Genomic DNA, 23,174 nt, shown 5'->3' with positions numbered 1-23,174 from the left:
TTCTTTCAGAATAAGGGAAAAAGGTAGGTAATAGTTTTGTGATGGCCTTAAGCATACAAAATTATATTTGCTATCTTTGATAGTAGTGTGTGGTCAAAATGTGATTTCAGTATTGGAAGCAAATCTCTCACTCGTGCAAGTGTGATAAGCAGTGAACTTCCTTTAGACAACTGACATATTATATGAGAGTGCTGACAGTTTGGATTAAACTGATGATGTGTGACATTTGACAGACTAGAGAAGTAGTCAAGATCTTAGTGTTATGCCAGACAAAACCTCCAAGGTGACCTCCAAGGTTTTTCCTAGCACAGATGATAAATGTATTTTGGCTTGCCTGGTGGAACTGATAATTCAGTTTTTTTCATGGTCTTCCTAAAGTTCTGTACTATTTTGTGCTCACAGTACCTGAAAGAATGACTGTCAATCCCAAAATATTGTGATCAATAGGTATCATTTGAGCTGGAAACCAAAATGCACTGTCATACAAACTCAAGGTGATTATTAGGGGTACTCACCCAGAAGCTAATTCAGATGCATGTTTTGATATAGGTAAACTGTTGAATACTGTTCTTCAGGAACAAATGTTAAGGACTTTCTGATTCGATTCCATAGCATTCTGGGTGATCCACATCACAGTACAGTCCACCTTTGGCAAATGTTGATTTTGAAATATATATGTTTTTATTTCTTTATTTTATTGAATCATTTCCATGTGTTATTGTGGGTACGTGTTGACTGATTTTATTATTTTTATTGTGATTCTTCACACAGCAACAAATCAATGAAAGACAGGAATGTAAACTTCACATCTTAGTCACCAAAATATTTTTCTTTTCTTTTTGTTGCAGTATTACAAGAATCCCCATTGTGCTCTTTGCAACTATGTGGAACCTGAAGAAATGAACTGCATCTTTGATGTATCAATCAGAGCCCCTCGTTTACCATCCTTGAGCTTAGTACTGGAATTAAACTGGGATCCAGATTCCCAAACCATGCAGCAAGCAAACTGCCAGTTGCCTCATGGAGTATATGACCCACTGCACAAGAAATGCATGCGAATAGAAGATGCTTGTGGTGATGACTATGTGTTTGAAGATGGAAAATGTATCCCCAATCCAGACCATCAAAAAAGGAAGACAAGGAGCCACACAAATCAAAGCCGTATTTTAAATGTTTCTTGCTTTGTGATAACACTTGCACCAGATGAATTTATTCTTGTAAACGACAGCATTCAGCTGACTCTGAATACTTCTAATGCAGTGATACCAAATGGATTGTTTGAGATTTTTGACAATGGTTATGCAAAAGTCTGCAATGTATTTGACATTCCTTATTCTAAGGACATATTTAAAGGATATGTGTCAACTGTGTGTCTTTCATTATCAGTGATTTGCCTCATATTACATAGTGCCATATTCTGTTTGGTTCCAAAACTGCGCAATCTTCCAGCTCTGAACCTCTTTTCCCTGACAACAGCACTACTTCTTGCACAGTTAATATTTCTGTTGGGTATATATCCAGTTGCGCCTGTACCTCATTCCCTGTGTGTTACAATAGCAATCCTTATTCATTATCTATTTCTTTCCTCATTTTTTTGGATGAATGCTATGAGTTTAGACATATGGAGGACCTTTGGAGTGAAAGGGTATTCTTCTGGTACAAGATGTCAGTACTGGAAGTATGCAATTTATGCTTGGGGAATTCCGTTGCTGATAGTTGTTCTTGCTGTTGTATTTGATAATACTTCTACATTTACAATGCACTTAAGACCAAATTATGCTGCACATAAAATGACTTGCTGGTTTGGAAGCCCACTCGGATTGTTGATATATTTTGTAGCTCCTATGTTTGTAATAGTTGTTATCAATATTGTACTCTTTGGGATAACTATTTACAGACTACATGAAATGAAACTCAGTATAAAATTCATAAAAAGAAAAAGAAAAAATGAAAACTGTGAAACATCACAGTCAACTCAACAAACAAAGCCAGTGCAGGCATCTGGAGGTATTTCTGGCAACAGAGATAAAATACGTTTTTATTTGTATCTAAAACTATTTATTATTATGGGGCTAACTTGGGTATCAGGAATAATTGCAATATTTTCAGAGGTTGAGGCAGTTTGGTACATTTTTGTTATCTTAAATGGTCTTCAGGGTACCTTTATCTTCTTCATGTTTGATTTTAAACAAAAAGTTGGCAGCCTGTTATGGATAAAGTTGTTTGGTGGGAAATTTGAACAACCAAATTTTCTTAAAAACTTCAGTGTCTCAGGAAAGCAAGCAACAAATACAAGATGTGCAGCATCATCACAGACAAAATCATCCAGTGTCAGCAGTACACGTAGTGTGTCATCTGACAAAATGACTGTCCTAAAGATGCCATCATCAGAAAATATGGAATCCAATAAGAGGAAACTGGAACCAGAAGAGGTGAGTTAAGATAGGTTTTATTTTATTTTATTTTATTTTTTTAGTTATGTGGCTTCAGTGTCATTAACAGGTGTAATAATAGCAATTGAATAGTGGTATCTTATTAGGGTCCATAATTCTGGCCAAATGAAAAGCTGTTCTGTAGCCGAACAGGTGGTTTTCTTTATCTTTTCTTTCTTTTTCCACATGTGAAAAATATATCTAAAAACAAAGATGATGTGACATACCAAATGAAAGCACTGGCAGATTGATAGACACACAAACAAACACAAACATACACACAAAGTTCAAGCTTTCGCAACCACACACACATCCATCCGCACATACACAGTCACAAGCAGACATTCATCAAGTGACAAATGTCTGCTTGTGACTGTGTGTGTGTGTGTGTGTGTGTGTGTGTGTGTGTGTGTGTGTGTACCTTATACCTGTCCTTTTTTCCCCCAAGGTAAGTCTTTCCACTCCCAGGATTGGAATGACTCCTTACCCTCTCCCTTAAAACCCACATCCTTTCGTCTTTCCCTCTCCTTCCCTCTTTCCTGATGAAGCAACTGTTGGTTGTGAAAGCTTGAATTTTGTGTGTATGTTTGTGTTTGTTTGTGTGTCTATCAACCTGCCACCGCTTATTTATTCATCTTCAGTGACCTAAAATAAATGCTACATAATTGTTTCTCACTCTAATTATGAAGTAGATATGTAATGAAATAATAATGAATTTGTTTCAGCATCAGTTTTTTTGGCTATTTTAGGTTAAAAACAACTTCTTTGTGAACAAATTAATCTAGATTTTTATAAGTTTCTCATTCAAACTGTTCAAAACCTCAAAAGACTTTTACATCAAGAAATTTTTTAATCTAAAAATATCAAAACAACTGAAATGAAGGCATAAATTCATTATTGCATCATCAGACAATATCCAAAACTGCTACATCTTCAGGTCCAAAATTCACAAATGGCAAGTTGACTACGAGGATTAACCAAACAACAACACTGGATCAGAATGTTCTGAAGAGAGAAATGAGGCCCACAGGAAGAGCATAAAAGGAATATGGTAACAAAGGAAGGAAAATACCCACCTCAGTACTTTTCATGTTTCTAATAATAAAAATAATAACAACAACAACAACAACAACAACAACAAACAAATTGCATATCAAACTCGTAAATACAGGGTGTTACAAAAAGGTACGGCCAAAATTTCAGGAAACATTCCTCACACACAAAGAAAGAAAATATGTTATGTGGACATGTGTCCGGAAACGCTTACTTTCCATGTTAGAGCTCATTTTATTACTTCTCTTCAAATCACATTAATCATGGAATGGAAACACACAGCAACAGCACGTACCAGCGTGACTTCAAACACTTTGTTACAGGAAATGTTCAAAACATCCTCCATTAGCGAGGATACATGCATCCACCCTCCGTTGCATGGAATCCCTGATGCCCTGGAGAATGGCGTATTGTATCACAGCCGTCCACAATACGAGCTCGAGGAGTCTCTACATTTGGTACCGGGGTTGCATAGACAAGAGCTTTCAAATGCCCCCATAAATGAAAGTCAAGAGGGTTGAGGTCAGGAGAGCGTGGCAACCATGGAATTGGTCCGCCTCTACCAATCCATCGGTCACCAAATCTGTTGTTGAGAAGCGTATGAACACTTCGATTCAAATGTGCAGGAGCTCCATCGTGCATGAACCACATGTTGTGTCGTACTTGTAAAGGCACATGTTCTAGCAGCACAGGTAGAGTATCCCGTATGAAATCATGGCGGTGAATCGAGGAAGTACAGTACATACTCACGAAACTAAAATGACCTCTAACATGGAAATTAAGCGTTTCCAGACACATGTCCACATAACATCTTTTCTTTATTTGTGTGTGAGGAATGTTTCCTGAAAGTTTGGCCGTATCTTTTTGTAACACCCTGTATAGTAATATGTAAAATAAGGGAAAGCAATCAGCCATCTGTAGCGGACTGTTACATGGAGAACAGAGCAAGGTGGCAAAGTTGTTAGCATACAGGACTCACATTCAGGAGGACAATGGCTCAAACCTAAATCCGGCACTCCTGATTTAGGTTTTCCGTGATTTCCCTAAAGCGCTTCAGGCAAATTCCAGGATGCTGAGCCAATGATGGGGGAATGACCCAATGGGTGCAGATTTGGAATAGGGATGAACAAGTATATTCTGTACATTGAATGGGCAGAAGAACACTACTTTGGTTGATGTGTGTTGGATATGGGGTAAGATGTCCCACATGTCAGGGCATGAGGAGGGTTACAGCTCTGGTGGAGGTTGTGGTTGAACTTTTCAAGGCCAAGATAATATTGGTGATCACAGGAGTGCTGATAGGTAGCAAGTTAATAGGTTTACTGGTGTTTGTGGAAGAGCTGTTAGGATAGTGTATGTCAGAAAAAGCTCTGGTAAGGTTATCAATATATTTTGATGACTCCTGCATTCCACTGGAGACACAGCATCCGTGGGTAGCAAGGCTGAAAGGAAAAGATGTTTTGATTTGGAATGGATGACAGCTGTCAGAGGAGGTGCTGTTGATGGTTCGTATGGACATATATATTTACACAGCCATCTTAGAGGTGGAGACTGGCGTCTGCCAAGGTTGCTCAATGAGTTGAGAAAGATCAGTTGAAGTGGATACGGGAGTAGGTGTGTTGGAGGATAGAGCAAAAGTTATCCTTGCCATGAGCCTAGATTTTGAAAATGTCAGCAGTGAATCTGAACCAGACAAGAGGTTTTAGATGTTGACTGGGCAGGTGAGATTCTTCAAGATGACTCATGAGTAAGCTATAGCACTATAGCACTGACCACTTCCATCACAGCCTTTCTACGGTTCCTGTCTTGTTACTACAAGAATTCTTGCTAGTCACTGTGGATGCGACATCCTTGTACACCAACATCCCCATCTCCATGCCTGTGCCCATGCCCAGGCCCATGGCCTTGTGGCCCTGGCACACTACCTTTCCCAACATGCCCCTGACACCAAAACTACAATCTTTTTCCTAATCCTCCTAGCCAACGACATCCTGACCCATAGTTATTTCAACAATCTTTTTCCTAATCCTCCTAGCCAACGACATCCTGACCCATAGTTATTTCACTTGTGAAGGTCAAAACTGTAAAATGAAATCTGGTACTACCACGGAGCTTTAATGGCACTATCCTACACCGACTTATTAATGGGCGCTCTGGAGGAATCTTGCAAATTATTGCCTGTACAGATATTATTGATGCTTGAGTAGAGTTTTCATTGTGCCTACAAATGGGCATGCAGTGCCTTGACAAAGTTGATGACAAAGCAAGAAGAGTTTCTGTTGTTTGGAATGTGCAAGGTGTTTCTCTTTTGTCACAGTACAGCATGCGTTTATACGGAATTATGGAAAAGAAGCACTATGTAAACAAAGTATTTTGCATTGGTACCAACAATTTAGGAACACAGGTTGTCTCTACAAACATAAAAGTGCTGATTGACCAAGTGTAAAAGATGTGACTGTACAGAGGCTGAGGAAAAATTTTATAAGCAGTCTAAAAAATTCAAAGGTCCATTCAAGCCACAAACTTAGAATACTGCAGCAAACTGTGTGGAAGATTTTGTGACATTTCAGACTGTCTCATCTGCAGCTCACGCAGTTAAACCTGAAAGATTATGACCAGTGCCTTCCGTTTTGCATCACAATGTGGGAATCACCAAACAGTGAATATGTTCACATGGAAAATCCTCATGAAATTGTGATGCTTGAATAAGATTTGCTGAAGATTATTTCCTGTGAAATGTCACAGGCATAGCTATATGCGCCATTTTTCTATGTTGGCTATCTCTTACCTGAATTTTTTGCAGTTGGGGTTATTTCCACAGCTGCTAGCTGATTCTGTAAATTTCATCATCTAATTAGATCGTGCAACTCTCACTGGAGCATCAGTCAATGTTTGTTTCTACCGAAATGACAAATTCTTCATTTCTCCACTGGAATTAGCAGTGAACACGATGTGGCTCTATTGCCTTAGCTCCCAGGTCATCTGACCTAATACGTTGTGCCACTTTATTTTAGGGGTACATTAAGGTCCATGATTACATACCACTTGGCAGTAACACTAGAACATCTCAGAGAACGCATCAGTGTTGCTGTGATTATCAAAAGGATGTTGCCACAAAAGGTATGGAATGAACTTGACTATCACATGGACGTGTGTCGTGTGACCTGAGGCCCACTCGTAGAACATTTGTAGAGTGCAAAACGTAAACTTACTGACTCTACAATTCTATTCATACATCAATCACATTTGTACATGCAATAGTTTGGAAGAATATAGAGCCTTGAAAATGAACCAATCATTAATAGTAGCCCTGTAACTTAACAAGTGTATTGTCTACAGAAACATTCTTACAACTTCATGTTATTTCTTCAATAATGTTACCAAATAACTGATATAAACAATGTCCATTTCAGAAAGTTCTGTTACATTTTAGAATGTGTTTTTCAATAAACAATGAAGAATATTGATTTTAAAAGATATTGTGTAGGAAAGAAGAAACAGATTTTGAAAATATGCTAAAGAATTGAGGAATAAATGCTACTTTTGTGAATTTCCAGTCATGGGATATTAAAGCTCAGTTTTCCGTTAGTGTATGGCTTGTGCCTGTTCTCTGGTGTAATAATCACTTAAGTTCCTTTTAATGTAATGTGATGCTGTGTAGGTATATAGTTTTACAACAGTCACAATCTTCGGTTTAACGAAGAAGGCAAAATAGTGTATTTTAAGCCTTGTTTATACTAGAAGGAATGGAAGTGAATACAAGCAAATGAGTATTCACAGTACAGTTTGCTGGGGTCTGTAAGTTTACCACTATTCTGTTCACTGAAGAGAACAGAGACTAATATGAGAAAACCAATGTTGATGGATATGTTTCAGTTTTTTTTTTTCCTTCCCCCACAACCTCCCACCCCCAAGTAACTCATTAAGGCAAAGTTGTTAGTCATCCCTTATGGCACATTGTAGTCATGATGCAAAACAGGTATGTTCAAATTGATTTATTCTGTATGGAAAGAATGCTGTTGTTAATGAAAGAAGCAAATATCTTAAATATCAGACATGTATTTGTCAGAATTTTTTGGAAAATGTGATGGTTACTTGGCTTTGATTTGTCAGTCACAGTTGCAACCCTTGCCGGTCCTGTTCAAAAACTTCACCTGTATGTCAGCTGATGATTTTCATTTGTTTCTTGCTATAACTGAGCCAAAGACTGCAAATCAGGAAACAAATTATAGCTGACTATAACCCTCTGAAGAGAGGCTAGCACTGGCTCTTGATTCCTAGCAACTGGGGACAGTAACAGTAGTGTTAAGTACTTAAGTCGTACTTAAATTACTTCTTTATTCAAAGTAATTCCTAATTTCTGTAGCCATATGCAAAGCACTCAATGGTTTTATTAAAATAAGTTCAAGAGAGATAATGTAAATAAAAATGGTTAATGTAATGTAAAAAAGATCTGCCTTACAGGATATTTGATGATATGATCAGAGGAAAAATGATTTAATTCATACAGCTGCTTTACTGAAAACTCATAAAATAATTGTGAAACTGTGATGTAATTACAGGCACCTTAAATGTATACCATGTAAGTAGTAATTAGGTTTCCCATATATTTCAGTTTTGCATAAGTCGGCAATCTTTTTATTTTCAGTGGCTTTTATGTTGCTGATAAATGTTACACAACTTTAATGCAAAGTAAATAAAAAAACTGTTTGTGGAAATAAAAACCACATCAAAACAGTCTTCACCTCATTATCTGAAGAATATGTAATTGATGTGCTGCAAGGAGAGGGTGTTGGCTATATCAGTTCAGCTGCCTAGTTTGATTTAAAAGAGAGAGGGAGAGAGATTAGATTAGATTTACTTTCATTCCAATTGATCCGTAGTGAGGAGGTCCTCCAGGATGTGCAACATGTCAGAAAAACAACAATACATGACATATATTTACAACTAAAACAAATAAGCTAATGTACCATTCCACAGGTCCCAAGTGGAATGATCTTAATTTTTTAAAGAACTCTATATGAACGTCATTTTACAAATACTAATGCACTGAATTTAAAATAAAGTTTTTTATTTATTTATCAGGTAATACACATGTAATACAACTACTATAATACTTATTTACAATGAACACAATACTGCACTGAAATGGTGTTACCAAATGAAAGTGCTGGCAGGTCGACAGACACACAAACAAACACAAACATACACACAAAATTCAAGCTTTCGCAACAAACTGTTGCCTCATCAGGAAAGAGGGAAGGAGAGGGAAAGACGAAAGGATGTGGGTTTTAAGGGAGAGGGTAAGGAGTCATTCCAATCCCGGGAGCGGAAAGACTTACCTTAGGGGGGAAAAAGGACGGGTATACACTCGCACACACACACACATATCCATCCACACATATACAGACACAAGCAAACACTTTAAATGTGTCTGCTTTTCCATTTTTATATCCCCTATGTCTGACAAAATTCGCATTGCAAACAGAGATTTGTTAAGATGCTTCAGCAGTTCTGTGGTATGCTCCTCCCAGTTGAATTTATTATCCCATTACAGAGAGAGAGAGAGAGAGAGAGAGAGAGAGAGAGAGAGCCTGAAATAAAAGCTACTGAAATTTTAATTATAGTTTTGAACAGGGCTATTACAGTAATGAGTGATTCCATATATTCACCAAATCTGTAGCATGGTGGCTTCATCTCTAGTTTGACAGTGTCCTTTTGAAACTGTCACTATCATCTTTTATTATGTTTTCAGCACCAACAAATTCATGATGTGCTTTCTTGCTCTCTTTTGTCTTTCTTCTTTCTTTGTGGTGAACTCCTATATTGTGTTGATGTTGGTAATGTGGTTTTGGACATGACCGAGTTAATCGTCACAAATCCCTTCATATGCAACACTTCCAGAACTGTTGCATCTTCCTCAACCTCCTAAACTGTGTTAGGGGTCTCCTAGAAAAAAAAGCAATGTTCAGGACTTAGTGAAACCTTTCTAAGACAAAATTTGTTTTCTATAATGTCAGAAGTATTATTACCCACATTCTCAAATTAAGATATGATACTAAGATTCACATACAGTCTGGACAATAAGCAATTACTTGTTTGTTTTTATACAACCAATTTAGATTAATAAAGAAAACAAGTAGTCACTCATTCATTAGGAGTAGCATTGATACACTTTACAGCCATTTTAGCTTTCTCTGTGTGCGAGTGAATGGCTAAAAGTTTCACAAGTCTTTGAGGAGGAGGCACTACTAGTAGATAGGAGGAGAAATGTACACTTCTGTATTTGTCAATGACCACACATTTACTCTACATGAATGATTATTGAAACTGCACCTAGAAGAAGATGGCTGAATTTTAACAAATGTTTGTTCAGCTACAGACCATACAATGGGGAAGGCTGTGGAGAATACTTTTGCCTTCTTGGATCTGTGTTATTAGACAGTGACAGTTGTATTGCTCATGTGCAAGATTATACATATCTGCATATTTTTCTACACAGTAGCAAGATCACCAGAAATGTTTATACACCCAGAAGAACAGTAGCTTAAGAGAAAGATAATGGAAGTTTTTTCAGGCAGCTGGCAATAAGGCTTACAAAAAACTGGATCTTTCTTGCCTCTGAGAATCTGTGTTACATAAATTATGCAAGAAATTTGCAGAGATAGCATTGAAATTGCACAATCTTTTAACTCAGATAATATTTTACAATTCTATATTTTGAGGGTGAGTTGTTAGTCCTGCGATTAGATGTTAGTCCTGAGCAACTCTACCTGCAGTCAGATATAGTTTTCTAGAGTTGAAACTTCCTTATATATAACAGCATCATCCACAAACAGCACTCTGTGCTTCCAACATAGTCCACTGTGCCATTTATATGTGTAGAGGCTGCCAATGGAAATAATACTGTGAGCCCCTCCTTTATACCCATGAAACACTGAAATTATTCTTCATACAAATTTTTAAGAACTTACTCCTTTAAGACATCACTAAAAATATACCATTTTGAGGTCTCATCCATGTTCCTCAAAAATGTAGATGACTATTTTTAAACTAACAAACTTTTGCATTGTCTACAAAACAGACTAGTCCTTCCACTTGTCCCAAATAGAATGGGCAGTCACTGAGTGGGGGAGACTGACTAGTGGAAACTAATTAATGAATATCAGGCCATATTCATATCTTGTGTGGTCACTGCCTCCCCCCCCCCCCCCCCCCACACCACCACCACCACCACCAAATCCCTCTCCCCATCTTCTTTTTACCTTTGTCCACTACACCTGAAACAACTCCTCACCCCAGCTGAGCAGCAGTGCAGGTACAGTCTTGTTGACCGAGTCAGTGTAGCCGTGTGTGTGTGTGTGTGTGTGTGTGTGTGTGTGTGTTTTCTTAAGCTCAGGAGGAGGACATAATTTGAGAGCTTAACAATGTTTTCAGTCTTGTTTTTGGTGCTGTTGCTGAGTTTCAACAACACAGTATGTTGTTACCTTTACACCTCTTAGTATTTATGGAGGTATTACTGATGCAGATACATAGTGTTTACAGAGGAAGGTATCAATTTTTATTTAATAAAGGTAGGAAATTCTTAAACTTTGTTGCATTTTCTAGTGACAACTATCACTTGCAGAACTAAAATTTAATTTAACAAAGGGAGAAACAAGTTGCACTTGACCACTTAACACTGAGATGAAATTATGTCAATTGCTTATTGATTTCAGGTATATCCAGTAGTCTATATTTCCTCTTTTCTTAACAGTATGAATGTGACAATGTGCACCATATTGGTGGTTTTCTGTTAAAAGATTTCCCAGAAAGACTGAATCTGCCTTTCCTGATCCCCACCTTGTCCCAGGTGTCATGGTCCTGACAGGCTAATTACCTCAGCTCTATCTGACTGACCAACATAGACCCTCCCACAGTTCTTGCCGGTGAAGTTACTGCACACCACTTTGTGCAACTATTTCAATATTGAATAATACCATAATTGTAGTAACTGTTATTGTAAAATGTGGAAGCTCTTATTGAGTGCTTTTAACTTTTGGCAGAGATGTCTGAAATTTAGGCAACATATGGAATAGCAAACCACTTTTTGTAACTAGTGACAGGCTCATTTTGGTCAGTGGTTTAATTTTCCAGATTTCCTTTTTTCTAGAATGTTCTGAATCAGGCCTACATCCACATACATTTTCTGCAAACAACCATAGGGTGAATGATGGGGGGGGGGGGGGGGGTGTACATTTTACCACTACTACTCATTACATTTCCTGTTCCACTCACAAATGAAGCCAGGGGAAAACAATTGTTTATATGTCTTTGTACGAGTCCTAATTTCTCTTACGTTATCTTGTGATCCTTATGTGCAATGTGTGTTAATGGCAGTAGAATCATTCTGCAGTCAGCTTCATATGCTGGTTATCTAAGTTTTCTCAACAGTGTTTCTCAAAAAGAACATCACTTTCCCTCCAAGGATCTCCATTTGAGTTTCCAAATCACCTCCATAACACTTGTGTGTTATTCAAACCCACTTTCAACAAATGTAGCAGCCTGCCTTTGAATTTCTTCAGCATTTTCCTTTAATCCAACCTGATGAAGATTCCAACACTTGAGGGCAGTAACAGCTTGCACTAGCATCCTATAGGCAGTCTCCATTATAGATGAACCACATTTTCCTAAAATTTGCCCAATAAACAATAATTGATCATTCATCTTCCCTACCACCGTCTTCACATGTTAGTTCCATTTCATATCTCTTTGCAACATTACATTCAGATATTTAAATGATGTGACTGTGTCAAGCAGGACACTAGTAATGCTGTATCCAAACATTATGCAATTGTTTTTTCTACTCATCTGCATTAACTTATATTTTTATACATTTAGGGCCAACTGCCATCCATCACACCAAGTAGAAATTTCAGAGAGAGAGAGAGAGAGAGAGAGAGAGAGAGTAACAGCAACAGCAGCCCTATCACACTTCCCTGATGATGATACCCTCATCTCTGATGAACAATATACTGGGTTCTGTTATTCAAGAAGTCTTAGAGCCACTCACATATCTGCGAACCAATTCTGTATGCTCATATCTTCATTGATAGTCTACAGTGGAGTACAGTGTCAAATACTTTTTGGACATCTGGAAATATGGAATCTGCCTGTTGCCCTTCATCCATAGTTCACAGCTGAATGCTGCCCCCTCCCCCCTCCCTCTTTGTCCTGAAGTTTCAACTGGCCCAAGCCACTTTTAAAACAAATGACACAAACTAACAAGTAATCCATATTCAACTGTTAAAAAAATTACAAAACTGCAAACCCTAAGTATTACCCACAGTTCTCAGCAGTCTCGCCTAAAAGGATCATTTATGATTATCAGTTTCAATTAGCACTAGCTGCTCTATGGGAATAACCGCACAAGCCATAGAATAACCCAACTCAGCAACAGCTTTGTCTACATATGATTACACAACACTCAAAATATTAAAATCTTAATCAGTGCGTAGCCACATTAAAACACTTAACTCACCTTGCCTGAACTGGCAATAGCCATTTAAATTGCAAACTACACACAATGTAAATTAAGATAAATTTACCTATGGTCTAAAGATTATACAAACAACAATACATGAAGTTTAACTTGGTGCTTCACCGCCTTTGAATCAATTTGAATCGGCACTAGCCATTTAAATTTTTGAACTGCACAAGTAGCTTATACAGACACATTACATTTTAAGTATAACACAGAGCTTAGATGTCTTTAAATTCTACAATGAATTTACCAATTTGAATCAGCAGTAGCCATTTCAACTTCAATTTTTTTTTTTTTTTTTTTTTTTTTTTTAAAGTTTGACCCTTTCCCGGAGGTAGCACAAAAAATCATTTTAAAACAACTTCGTGGCTCTAGTGCAGCAGGTTAACAATTTTCTGAGCAATGATAGGTGCTTAGGAATTTCAGTTAAAAGCACTAATGAAGACTGTCTTAACAGGACATCCTGAAACATAGGTCTCGATCAACACAGCACATGAAAACAATACTTGCATTAACCAGTGCCTTCAACACTGATGACAAATCTCATTACACCTAAGTCCAACCAGTCACAAGAAATGATACGGGCATTAGCTGCTTGAGGCTTAATCAGACATAAGGTTATGACTTGTCAATGAATATGCTCTCAAATCCTTCCACCTAACAGGTGGAATGTTTTAAAAGTATTCAATGATAACAATTTAAACATAAGCATGGAATTTAAGGTTACACATAAACCATTTTACTGCCACAAATTACTCTAAAACAATGAATATCACAGTACTAACAGAACATGTTAAAGATGGCTGTAAGATCTAACAACATAGAATTTTCAACTAGGTGGGTCTAGCCACTCAAATATCAACCAATATCTCAAATACAAAATTTCCTTTGCTAAAATAGTTCATCAGCCTATGTTGCCCCCAAACATTTAACTTGAAAAAATGAGAAATAACAGCCACTAAACAATGACTAAAGCCACAACAGACAGTTTAACAGGTCTTTAGCCACTCCGCATTTTAGATGTTTTTAAGCACACAACTCAGGAGCATACTCCAAAACAGCCATATTTCTAGCCAAACTAGCACAAGATTCTGCACAACCTGAGCCTCTCAGCACTTGTCATAAGTTTTATGAAAAATAGCTGATAAATTCTCCAGGAACAATACTTGATTTTACCATGAATCTACACCCAGTAGTTCCCACTCCACACTCCCAAACCTTTGGAATGCCACCTGCATTGGCTCATTTTGTCCGCGCCAAACAGAAGTGCACCATGCCCTGCTGCTCTCGATGAGGGTTTGTTTGTGCACTCTAGAGTTCACAACCCAGCTCCACTGCAGCATGTCATGTGTTGTGTACTGACTCACCTGCTGCTTGCTGTGGTTCCTGCTCTCACTATCGCACACCACACTCCTCCTTAGAACACTGTCCCAGCAATCTCACATGTTAATGCTGAAACTGTCACTGATGTGAATGATAGCTAAAGAACTCAGCAGCATGCATGAACAGTATATTGCATGAGAAAAGGGCAACCTGAGTTTATATGAGCATGATTTCTAAAACTGTGCTGATTTGTGGACATAAGCTTTCTGGTCTCTAGGAAATTTGTTATATTCAAACTTGGAATGTATCCTAGAATTCTACAGTGAACCAATGTTACGGATATTGGGTTGTAATTATGGAGGTCTGTTCTTTTGCCCTTATTATAAGCATAAGTCAGCTGCGTTTTTTCCAGTGGCTTGGGAGTGTGCACTGGGTGAGAGTTTCATGATGAATGCAAGCTAACAAAGGGACATTGCCATAGAGCACTCCTTGTAAACCCAAACTGAAATTTCATCCAGATCTGGTGACTTAATTGTTTTCAACTTTTGCAGCTGTATCTCTATGCCAGGGATGGTTATTGCTATGTCATCCATACAGGACTCTGTGTGGTGGTCAAACGACAGTGTGTTTATACAATTCTCCTGTGTGAATGCTTTCTTTAATGTGGACCATGATTGACTGGATGGAAGCCTTAGACCCAGTTATAAATTTTACATAGGATTAGAATTTTCTGAGGTTCTCATCCAGATATTTTGCTAAGGGATGATGGTGGTAGTTGTATGCTTAATCCGTAGATCTTCTCATAGACACACAAATGTCTACTAACTTCAGTCAGTCATTTGATTATTCTCTTTTGAACTGAGAGTGCAACAGCCCTTGAGTCCTCAACATTTTTGGAACTGTTGTGTAACCGCAGTGGGTCTTTTTTAGTCATTAATCCACTTACTTGGCACATACTTGTCCAGAGTGCAGTTTACGATCTGTTTGAACTTTGCCCATAATTCCTCTATACCCATCATTCTGAAACTAAATGATTGAAATTCATTGTATAAATGAGATACTAACAACTGCTTATCTGCTCTTTCTAACAGAAACACTCGCCCAGCCTTCTTGCTTAACTTTCGTCAGCATAGTCACTAGGATGGCATCATGATCATTAATCACTCTCTCTATGCTGATGCCATTGATAAAATCTGGCCTATTTGTAGCTACAAGGTCTGAGGCATGTCCATTCTATTTGGGCTGCTAAACTATCTCCTCAAGACAGTTTTTGGAAAACATGTTCAAAAGTATGTTGCAGGATTGTCTGTCTGCACCCTATGCAATGAATCCATTGATCTCCCAGTCTGCACTCAACAGACTGAAGTTGCCTCCAACTATAGTCCAATCCATGAACAATGGCAGTTCACACATGTTGAAGCACGGACAAAGATCGCATTGTTGATGATTCCAAGCAACAACTGCTGTATGCACATGCACTTGCTTTTAGCTTGAAGAAAGCATATATCCTGCAAATTACGTCTCTCACTTGCTTATGTCGAATGTATCACTTACACCACCATCAGTGATGACAACTGGCAACAATTGGAATAAAAATTCACTAAAGAATTCGCTATGATCACATTTAATGCTCACATTAGCTACGGCATTCTGAGCAGAGTGCTCAGAATACTACTGATCGCTTATTGCTGTTGAAGAGTGCATGACGTAGGTGCGCAGAACAAGCCTACACTTGACTGCCATTGTTCGTGACTCCAACTACAGTATTGCATGATCTGGTCATTTACACACTACTGACTGTAGGTTTTTATGAGTGACTCTAGAACTATCACTGTCTAATCAGGTAGCTGGTAAAAACATACAACAATTAATTTGGATTCACCTAGGCGTGTTATATGTACTTCTCTGTCACACTCAATTCAACCTCAATAGAGACAATATATGCAGTATCATTTATGTATAAGTTACATATTGCTTGAGTTCTCCCAATAAACCTAAATCAACCATTTTCCTTCCCTACTACCAATCTTATATGCTTGTTCCATTTCTTATTACTTTACAATGTTACATTTAGATATTTAATGAACTTGACTGTGTCCTACAGCACAGCACTAATACCATATTAAAAATTACAGTATTTTTTTCCTGGTCATCTGCATTAACTTACATTTTTCCACTTTTAGAATAGACTGACATTCATCACACAAACATAAATTTGCTCAGAGTCATCCTGTATCCTCCTACACTCAATCAATGATGACACTTACCTATACACTAGTGTCATAGGCAAACATCACACTTTGCTGCTCATCACGTCCACATATACAGAGAACTAGAATGATACTATTACGCTTTCCTGAGGTACTTCTGTTGATACCCTTGCATCTGATGGACACTCACCATCCAGGACAACATCCCGGATTCTATTACTTAAAAAGTGTCAAGCCCTCCCATATCTGGGAACTTGTTCTTTGTGGTAAGCTCTTCATTAACAATACACTGTGGAGCACTTTGTTAAATGCGTTTTGATACTCAAGGAATATAGTATATGCCTGTTACCTTCATCTGTGCTTCACAAGCTATTGTGCAAGAAAAGGCAAGCTGTGTTTTGCATAATTGATGATTTCTATGTCTGTGCCAATTTTTGGACTGAAGATTATATCTTTCGGGGAAATTCATTATACCTGAAGTCAGAATATGCTTGAGAAATCAGCAGCAAATCAGTGTTAAGGATATTGGTCTGTAATTTGTGGGTCCATTCTTTTACTTTTCTTGTACACAGGACATTTTTTTCTAGGTGCACGAGACATTTCACTGTAAAACACTTTCAGTGGGTGGCACAGGGTCCTTTGCATCGTACTGTAAAGGGGTTCTTCTTTGATCCATTGTCAAGCGATGGAGAAGATCACTTCAATCTGTTAGAATGGCATAGCTACACCGGTCGGAGTGGCCGTGCAGTTCTAGGCACTAGTCTGGAACTGCGAGACTGCTACGGTCGCAGGTTCGAATCCTGCCTCGGGCATGGATGTGTGTGATGTCCTTAGGTTAGTTGGGTTTAAGTAGTTTTTTGGCATAGCTACACTCCCACCCACGTTTTGTGGGTTTGATTAGTGGGTGAAGGAGTCAGAGGTCTGTCAAAGGTGAGGATGGCCACAGCAAGATACCCTGTTTCTGCTGAAACCATTTACAGATACAGCAAGCTGGATTGGTGACAGACATGTGCCCTTGGCCAATGAGTGCAACCTGTCATTAACCCATTGTGTATACATACCCAGTAGTGTGGAGGTGGCTGTGCCTCAAGAACTTGTACACTGCTGAGGTAGCACACTCACAATGTGCAGCAGCAGCTGCCAGCAGATGCTAGCACAGCATTCTAACAGGCTGTAGCGACCATATTTAGCACAAGTGGTGGCGATTTAGCAATAACGCACCACATACACAGGATTCTGTAGAAGCCCAGCACTGTCACACCTAAGGCCCTAAGTGTTATGGCCAGTGGTCATCTGGTGGAGGTGGTCCAACTTGATACAAGGGTCCTGGTGAGTGCTGTACTGCCAAACTCCACGATCTTCGGTGGGTCATTGAACCTTCTTATTTATAGCATCCCCACAATGAGTTTTTTTGCTGTCTGGCAGTATTGGTAACATGCACAGTGGATTAACACAATGCTGTGTCAGTGCCCAGTTTCAACAGTTCTGCCACACAGTGACATAACACCGGGTGCAGTTAGCCAGTCAAGTGTGTCATCAGTCGGATGTATGTGGAGGATGGGAAGTAGATCAAAGTGTCTTGATGTGGCTCTGTGACACATTATTCCATCTGAATCACAGCAGTACTGTGTATTATTGTATCTTTGTGTTCTGTTCACATATGCAGTGTAGGAAGAATGGTTAATTACATGGTCTTGTGCACATTTTAATTTGTTGAACGTTGTTGTCATGGTCCCTGTGGGAAAGGTGCTTACGGAGTTCTTCTGTTCTTCTAGATTCCTCACTTAATACTGAGTCTTGAAAGTTTGAAAGCAGGTTTTAGGGAGATAATTGGCATATATCTTCAAGAGTCTATCAATTCAGATTTTTCAACACTTCTGTGATGCCCTCCCATGGATAAAACAAACCTGTGACCTTGTGTGCTGCTCTTCTGTATATTTAATATCCCCTCAGAGTCCATCTAGTAAGGATCACACACACTTAAACTATATTCTAGGACTGGTTGCATGAGTGTTTTGTAAGCAATTTTCTTTGAGGACTGACAGATCTGTTGACAGGATACTGGGAAAATTCAAATTCTGTAACCTGCCTTACCTGTGATTGAACCCACAAGATCATCCCATTCCATAGGCTAACTGACTGCTACACTTACATATTTGTAAAAGTTGATCAGTGCCAGTTGGGATACTTCTTTTCGGTGTTTTATAAAGAGAACATTTTTAAAATTCCTAAACGTTTAAAATAGGTTACAAACTGTTATGCTATTTTAAAATATAAGTATTATACAAATCTGACTGGCTGTTTGTCCAGATTTTTCAGCTTGTACATCATTACAGATACTTGCATCCCCTACGAAAAGCCTGAGCTTACTATTAATGTTGTCTGCGAGGTCGTTAATATATAACATGTACAGAAAGGGTCCTACTGCCCTTTCCAGGGGCACACTTGGCAGTACCTCTGATAGTGCTGTCAGTTCTCAATCCAAGATAAAAAGCTGCAGTCTCTCTACCAAATAATCCTCAATACAGATAAAATAGTGTTTTATACCCCATATAATACTATTTTTCTTAATAATTGTTGGTATGGTACAAGTCAAATGCTGTCTGGTAGTCATGATTAACTGCATCCACCTGAATGCCTTTATCTGTGGTTATTTTGTGTGTACTATCTCATTAGGAATAAGCTCAGAATATGTTCTAGGAGTCTCCACAAGATGGACATCAATGAGTTTGGATAGTAATTTAATGGATGACTTCTGCTATCCTTCTTGTAGGCAGGTGTGAACTGTGCTACCTCTTGATCACTGGGCTTAGTTTTAGTTCAAGGATCTGCAGTATATTATGTTAAAATGGGAGCTAATTGTTAAAATGGCATTAACTCAGTTGCAAATTCTGCATAGATATTGACAGAGATTCTATTAGGCCTGGAGCTTTGTTTAATTTGTGCAGGTTTAGCTGTTTCTCAAAGTCACTGACACTAATATTCATATCACTTATCTTTGCAGTGGTGCAAGAAGTAAAGAGGGGTAGAGCATCTGGTCTGTATTTAATAAAGGAACATGTGAAAATGAAGTTCACTGTTACTTATTTCACTTTGGTATCCTGAGTTTCAGTTCCTGCACTATCAATGAGTGCCTGGACACTGTGGTGGGGATGCTGGTGGTGTGCTACCTGTAGAAATGTGCCAAAATATGGCAGGGACAGGATGGTGGGTTGCTAGTTTAGCTTCAGGAAAGCAGGGGGGGGGGGGGGGCGAAAGAAGCAGGGAGAGGTAAAGGAATAGGCAGGTGAGTTGACTGGATAGAAGTTATGTTTAAGTTTGGAGTGGGAGTACAGATGGGGAGAAAGGCTGGTGGGGGACAAGCAGAAATGTTGGAATTGGGATACCGAAGTGAAGTATACATTGCAAGGAGAACTACACTCCTGTGTAGTTCAGAAAAGCTGTTGCTAATGGGAAGAATGCAAATGACATGCGCTGTGAAGCAGCCATTGCAGTCAAACTTAAAGTGCTGTGTAGCAAGCTCAGCAGTTGCGTGGTCCAGCTGTCTTGACAACACTTTAGTGGTGACTGATAGTGTGGTCAGACAGTGGTCACACTCACATAGAATGCTGCACAGTGGTTGCAGTTAAGCTGGTAGACTACATGGTCACTTTCACAGGTGATGCTGTGTTTTATGACACAGGATATTCCTTTTAAAGGACTGGAGTAGAGGGTAGCGGGATGATGTATGGGACAGATCCTGGATTTCGGTTTTCTATAGGGATGTGCACAATGGGTCAAGGACCTGGGAGCAGTGATGGTATAGGGACAGAAAAGGAATCTGTGTAGGTTGGGTGGTGGGTGGAATACCACTATGGGAGGAGTATGGGGATTTATAGGGAGAATGTTTCTCATTTCAGGGCACAGTGAAAGGTGTTGAAAACCCTTGCCGAGAGTGTGATTCAGCTGCACCAGGCAGAGTGTATGTGAGGAATGTTAGGTGACTGGTAAGGCAATATTAGAGAGATGTTTCTGGACAAGAAAAGGAGAGTACTTTTGGTCAGCAGAAGTGTTGGTGAGCACCTCAGCATATCTGGAGAGGAACTACTTGCTACTGCAGAAGTGCTGTCTATATTTCGCTATACATTGTGGAAAAGACATCTTGATGTGGAAAGGGTGGCAGCTGTTGAAATGAAGGTATTGTTGGCAGTTGGTAGATTTGATATGGACAGAGGTACTGATGCAGCCATCAGTGAGATGGAGGTTGACGTAAAGGAACGTGTCTCATTGGACTGAAGAGAACTAGGTGAAGAAAATGAGGGAGATAGTGCGGAGTTTCTGGGGTATGGTGGATAGGGTGTTCTCACCCTCTGTTCTGATCATGAAGATGACATTAATGAATTTGAACCAGATCATGGATTTGGGATTATGGGTGGCTAGGAAATTTTCCTTTGCATGGTGCATGAGTATATTGGCATAGGATGGTGCCACGCAAGTGCACATGGCCTTACTACAGGTTTGTTTGTAGTTGATACCTTGAAAGGAGAAGTAATTGTATATGAGGATGTAGTAGGTCATGGTGAGCAGGAAAGAGAGTGTATGTTTGAAATAATTAGGATACTGAGAAAGGTAGTGTTAAATGGTGGCAAGGCCATGGGCATTGGGGATGATGATGACCAGAGAGATAATGTCGACTGTGATGAACAAGATCCTGGATGGTAAAGGAACAAAACATGTGGAGTGTGTCTATGCATAGCTGTATATTTTGTTTTACACCTGTGATGCAACAGTCACTATTTTATGGAAATCATTTTACATTGATGGTGAATTAAATGGGCTGCCTGCAAACCTTAATTCTGCTCTCTGGGTCTCATTGTATAATGTTTGTTTGAGATCTGTAAAACTGTTGTAATGGGAAAGCTTCCACTGATGTTCACCACAAACATTTATTATCACTATAAACAATATGATGACAGGTCCCACACGAAATGGTTGTTCACAGGCAGGCAGTTTCACAACCTTTCAGAACAGCATGTTACTGGAAGATACAGTGCACTTTTCTAATTGAAGTTGGACATGAACATACTCAAGCTGGTATCAAATTACACAGTTAGTACACACAGAAAGTTTCATAACAGTTGATGATATTGCATAGAATTGTTTATAGTTGATACTGACCAATAAAAATTATATAGACAGTCAATAAAGTTTTTCTTGGTTTGTGACATCATTGTCAATATGTAAAATTACCGATGTTTTGGTCACTTGCAGGTGACCTCCTTCAATGTGTTTTTCTTTGACTGTGACAATGGCCATGGAAGCCTACATTTGTATTTAACAATATAGACAGATTAAAAAATGTATGAGGGTTTAGGAATAAACAAAAGATCATACAGCCATTTGAAACAGCCGTGTTCGGAATAACATTTATGAACACAAGTGCCATCTTTAGATTTATAATTATTCATGAAAATTTATGCATATTCTTAATAGCTTCTTTATTCAGTTCATAAAAAATAGGGCAACAAGAGTAAAGTGATACATTAAAATCTGGAATCCAACAGGCATAATGGTACAAATAGAAAAATTAATTTTGGATGAATTCAGACTTTGATTACAATTATTTCTTCAGTTAATTAGTTTCAGGGAAGCTAACATACAATTCTATAAAGTCTGGATGTTGCTATTCTAATGACTGATATCAATATATCCAACTTGACTGATGTAGATTAGCTCAAAGTTTCGTATCTTGTATAGTAGTAAAGTTTTCAGTTGCTTCAAAACTTGTAATTAACATGATTTTAAGCAAAACTAGTTACACAAACAGAATTGCTGCATTGAAAAGAAAAGTCTAAATAACATGTATAGGCTAAGTGAGATGAAGTCTGAGTGAAGTTTTGATAGATTCATGTGTGTGATACATCGGTTCAATGTGCATAACTAATTTTAAAGTGAAAAATGTCAATTATTATTAGCATTGCTGCAATAAGAGCACATGGAAGATCTCAGCTTACTTTGTTTTACATGGAGTCTCCCATCATGAACTGTTGTACCTATATATCTATCCAGTGAACAGTTAATTACTACTTCAAGCTTGAGTCATAGTTCTTCTGCATGCTTCTGTCCAGAGCTAAAGGTTTCAAATTCATATTTTAGACATAGTTCACTGAACATATAAAGCTATATACACTCCTGGAAATTGAAATAAGAACACCGTGAATTCATTGTCCCAGGAAGGGGAAACTTTATTGACACATTCCTGGGGTCAGATACATCACATGATCACACTGACAGAACCACAGGCACATAGACACAGGCAACAGAGCATGCACAATGTCGGCACTAGTACAGTGTATATCCACCTTTCGCAGCAATGCAGGCTGCTATTCTCCCATGGAGACGATCGTAGAGATGCTGGATGTAGTCCTGTGGAACGGCTTGCCATGCCATTTCCACCTGGCGCCTCAGTTGGACCAGCGTTCGTGCTGGACGTGAAGACCGCGTGAGACGACGCTTCATCCAGTCCCAAACATGCTCAATGGGGGACAGATCCGGAGATCTTGCTGGCCAGGGTAGTTGACTTACACCTTCTAGAGCACGTTGGGTGGCACGGGATACATGCGGACGTGCATTGTCCTGTTGGAACAGCAAGTT

General features: G+C 38.8%; 1 protein-coding gene across 1 annotated transcript in view; it reads left to right on the top strand.

The window, feature by feature from the left end:
- LOC126195169 (uncharacterized) overlaps positions 1-23,174 on the top strand; it is a 288,374-nt gene that overhangs the window by 247,473 nt on the left and 17,727 nt on the right. Inside the window, exon 7 of the mRNA XM_049933681.1 lies at positions 849-2,432. Within this exon, the coding sequence (XP_049789638.1) occupies positions 849-2,432 (1,584 nt within the window). The remainder of the gene's footprint in view (positions 1-848; positions 2,433-23,174) is intronic.

The sequence above is a fragment of the Schistocerca nitens genome, chromosome 7, assembly GCF_023898315.1.
Source record: "Schistocerca nitens isolate TAMUIC-IGC-003100 chromosome 7, iqSchNite1.1, whole genome shotgun sequence".
Lineage (NCBI taxonomy): Eukaryota > Metazoa > Arthropoda > Insecta > Orthoptera > Acrididae > Schistocerca > Schistocerca nitens.
Note: the sequence above shows the minus strand (reverse complement) of the source record. Positions and strands in the feature narration are given on the sequence as shown.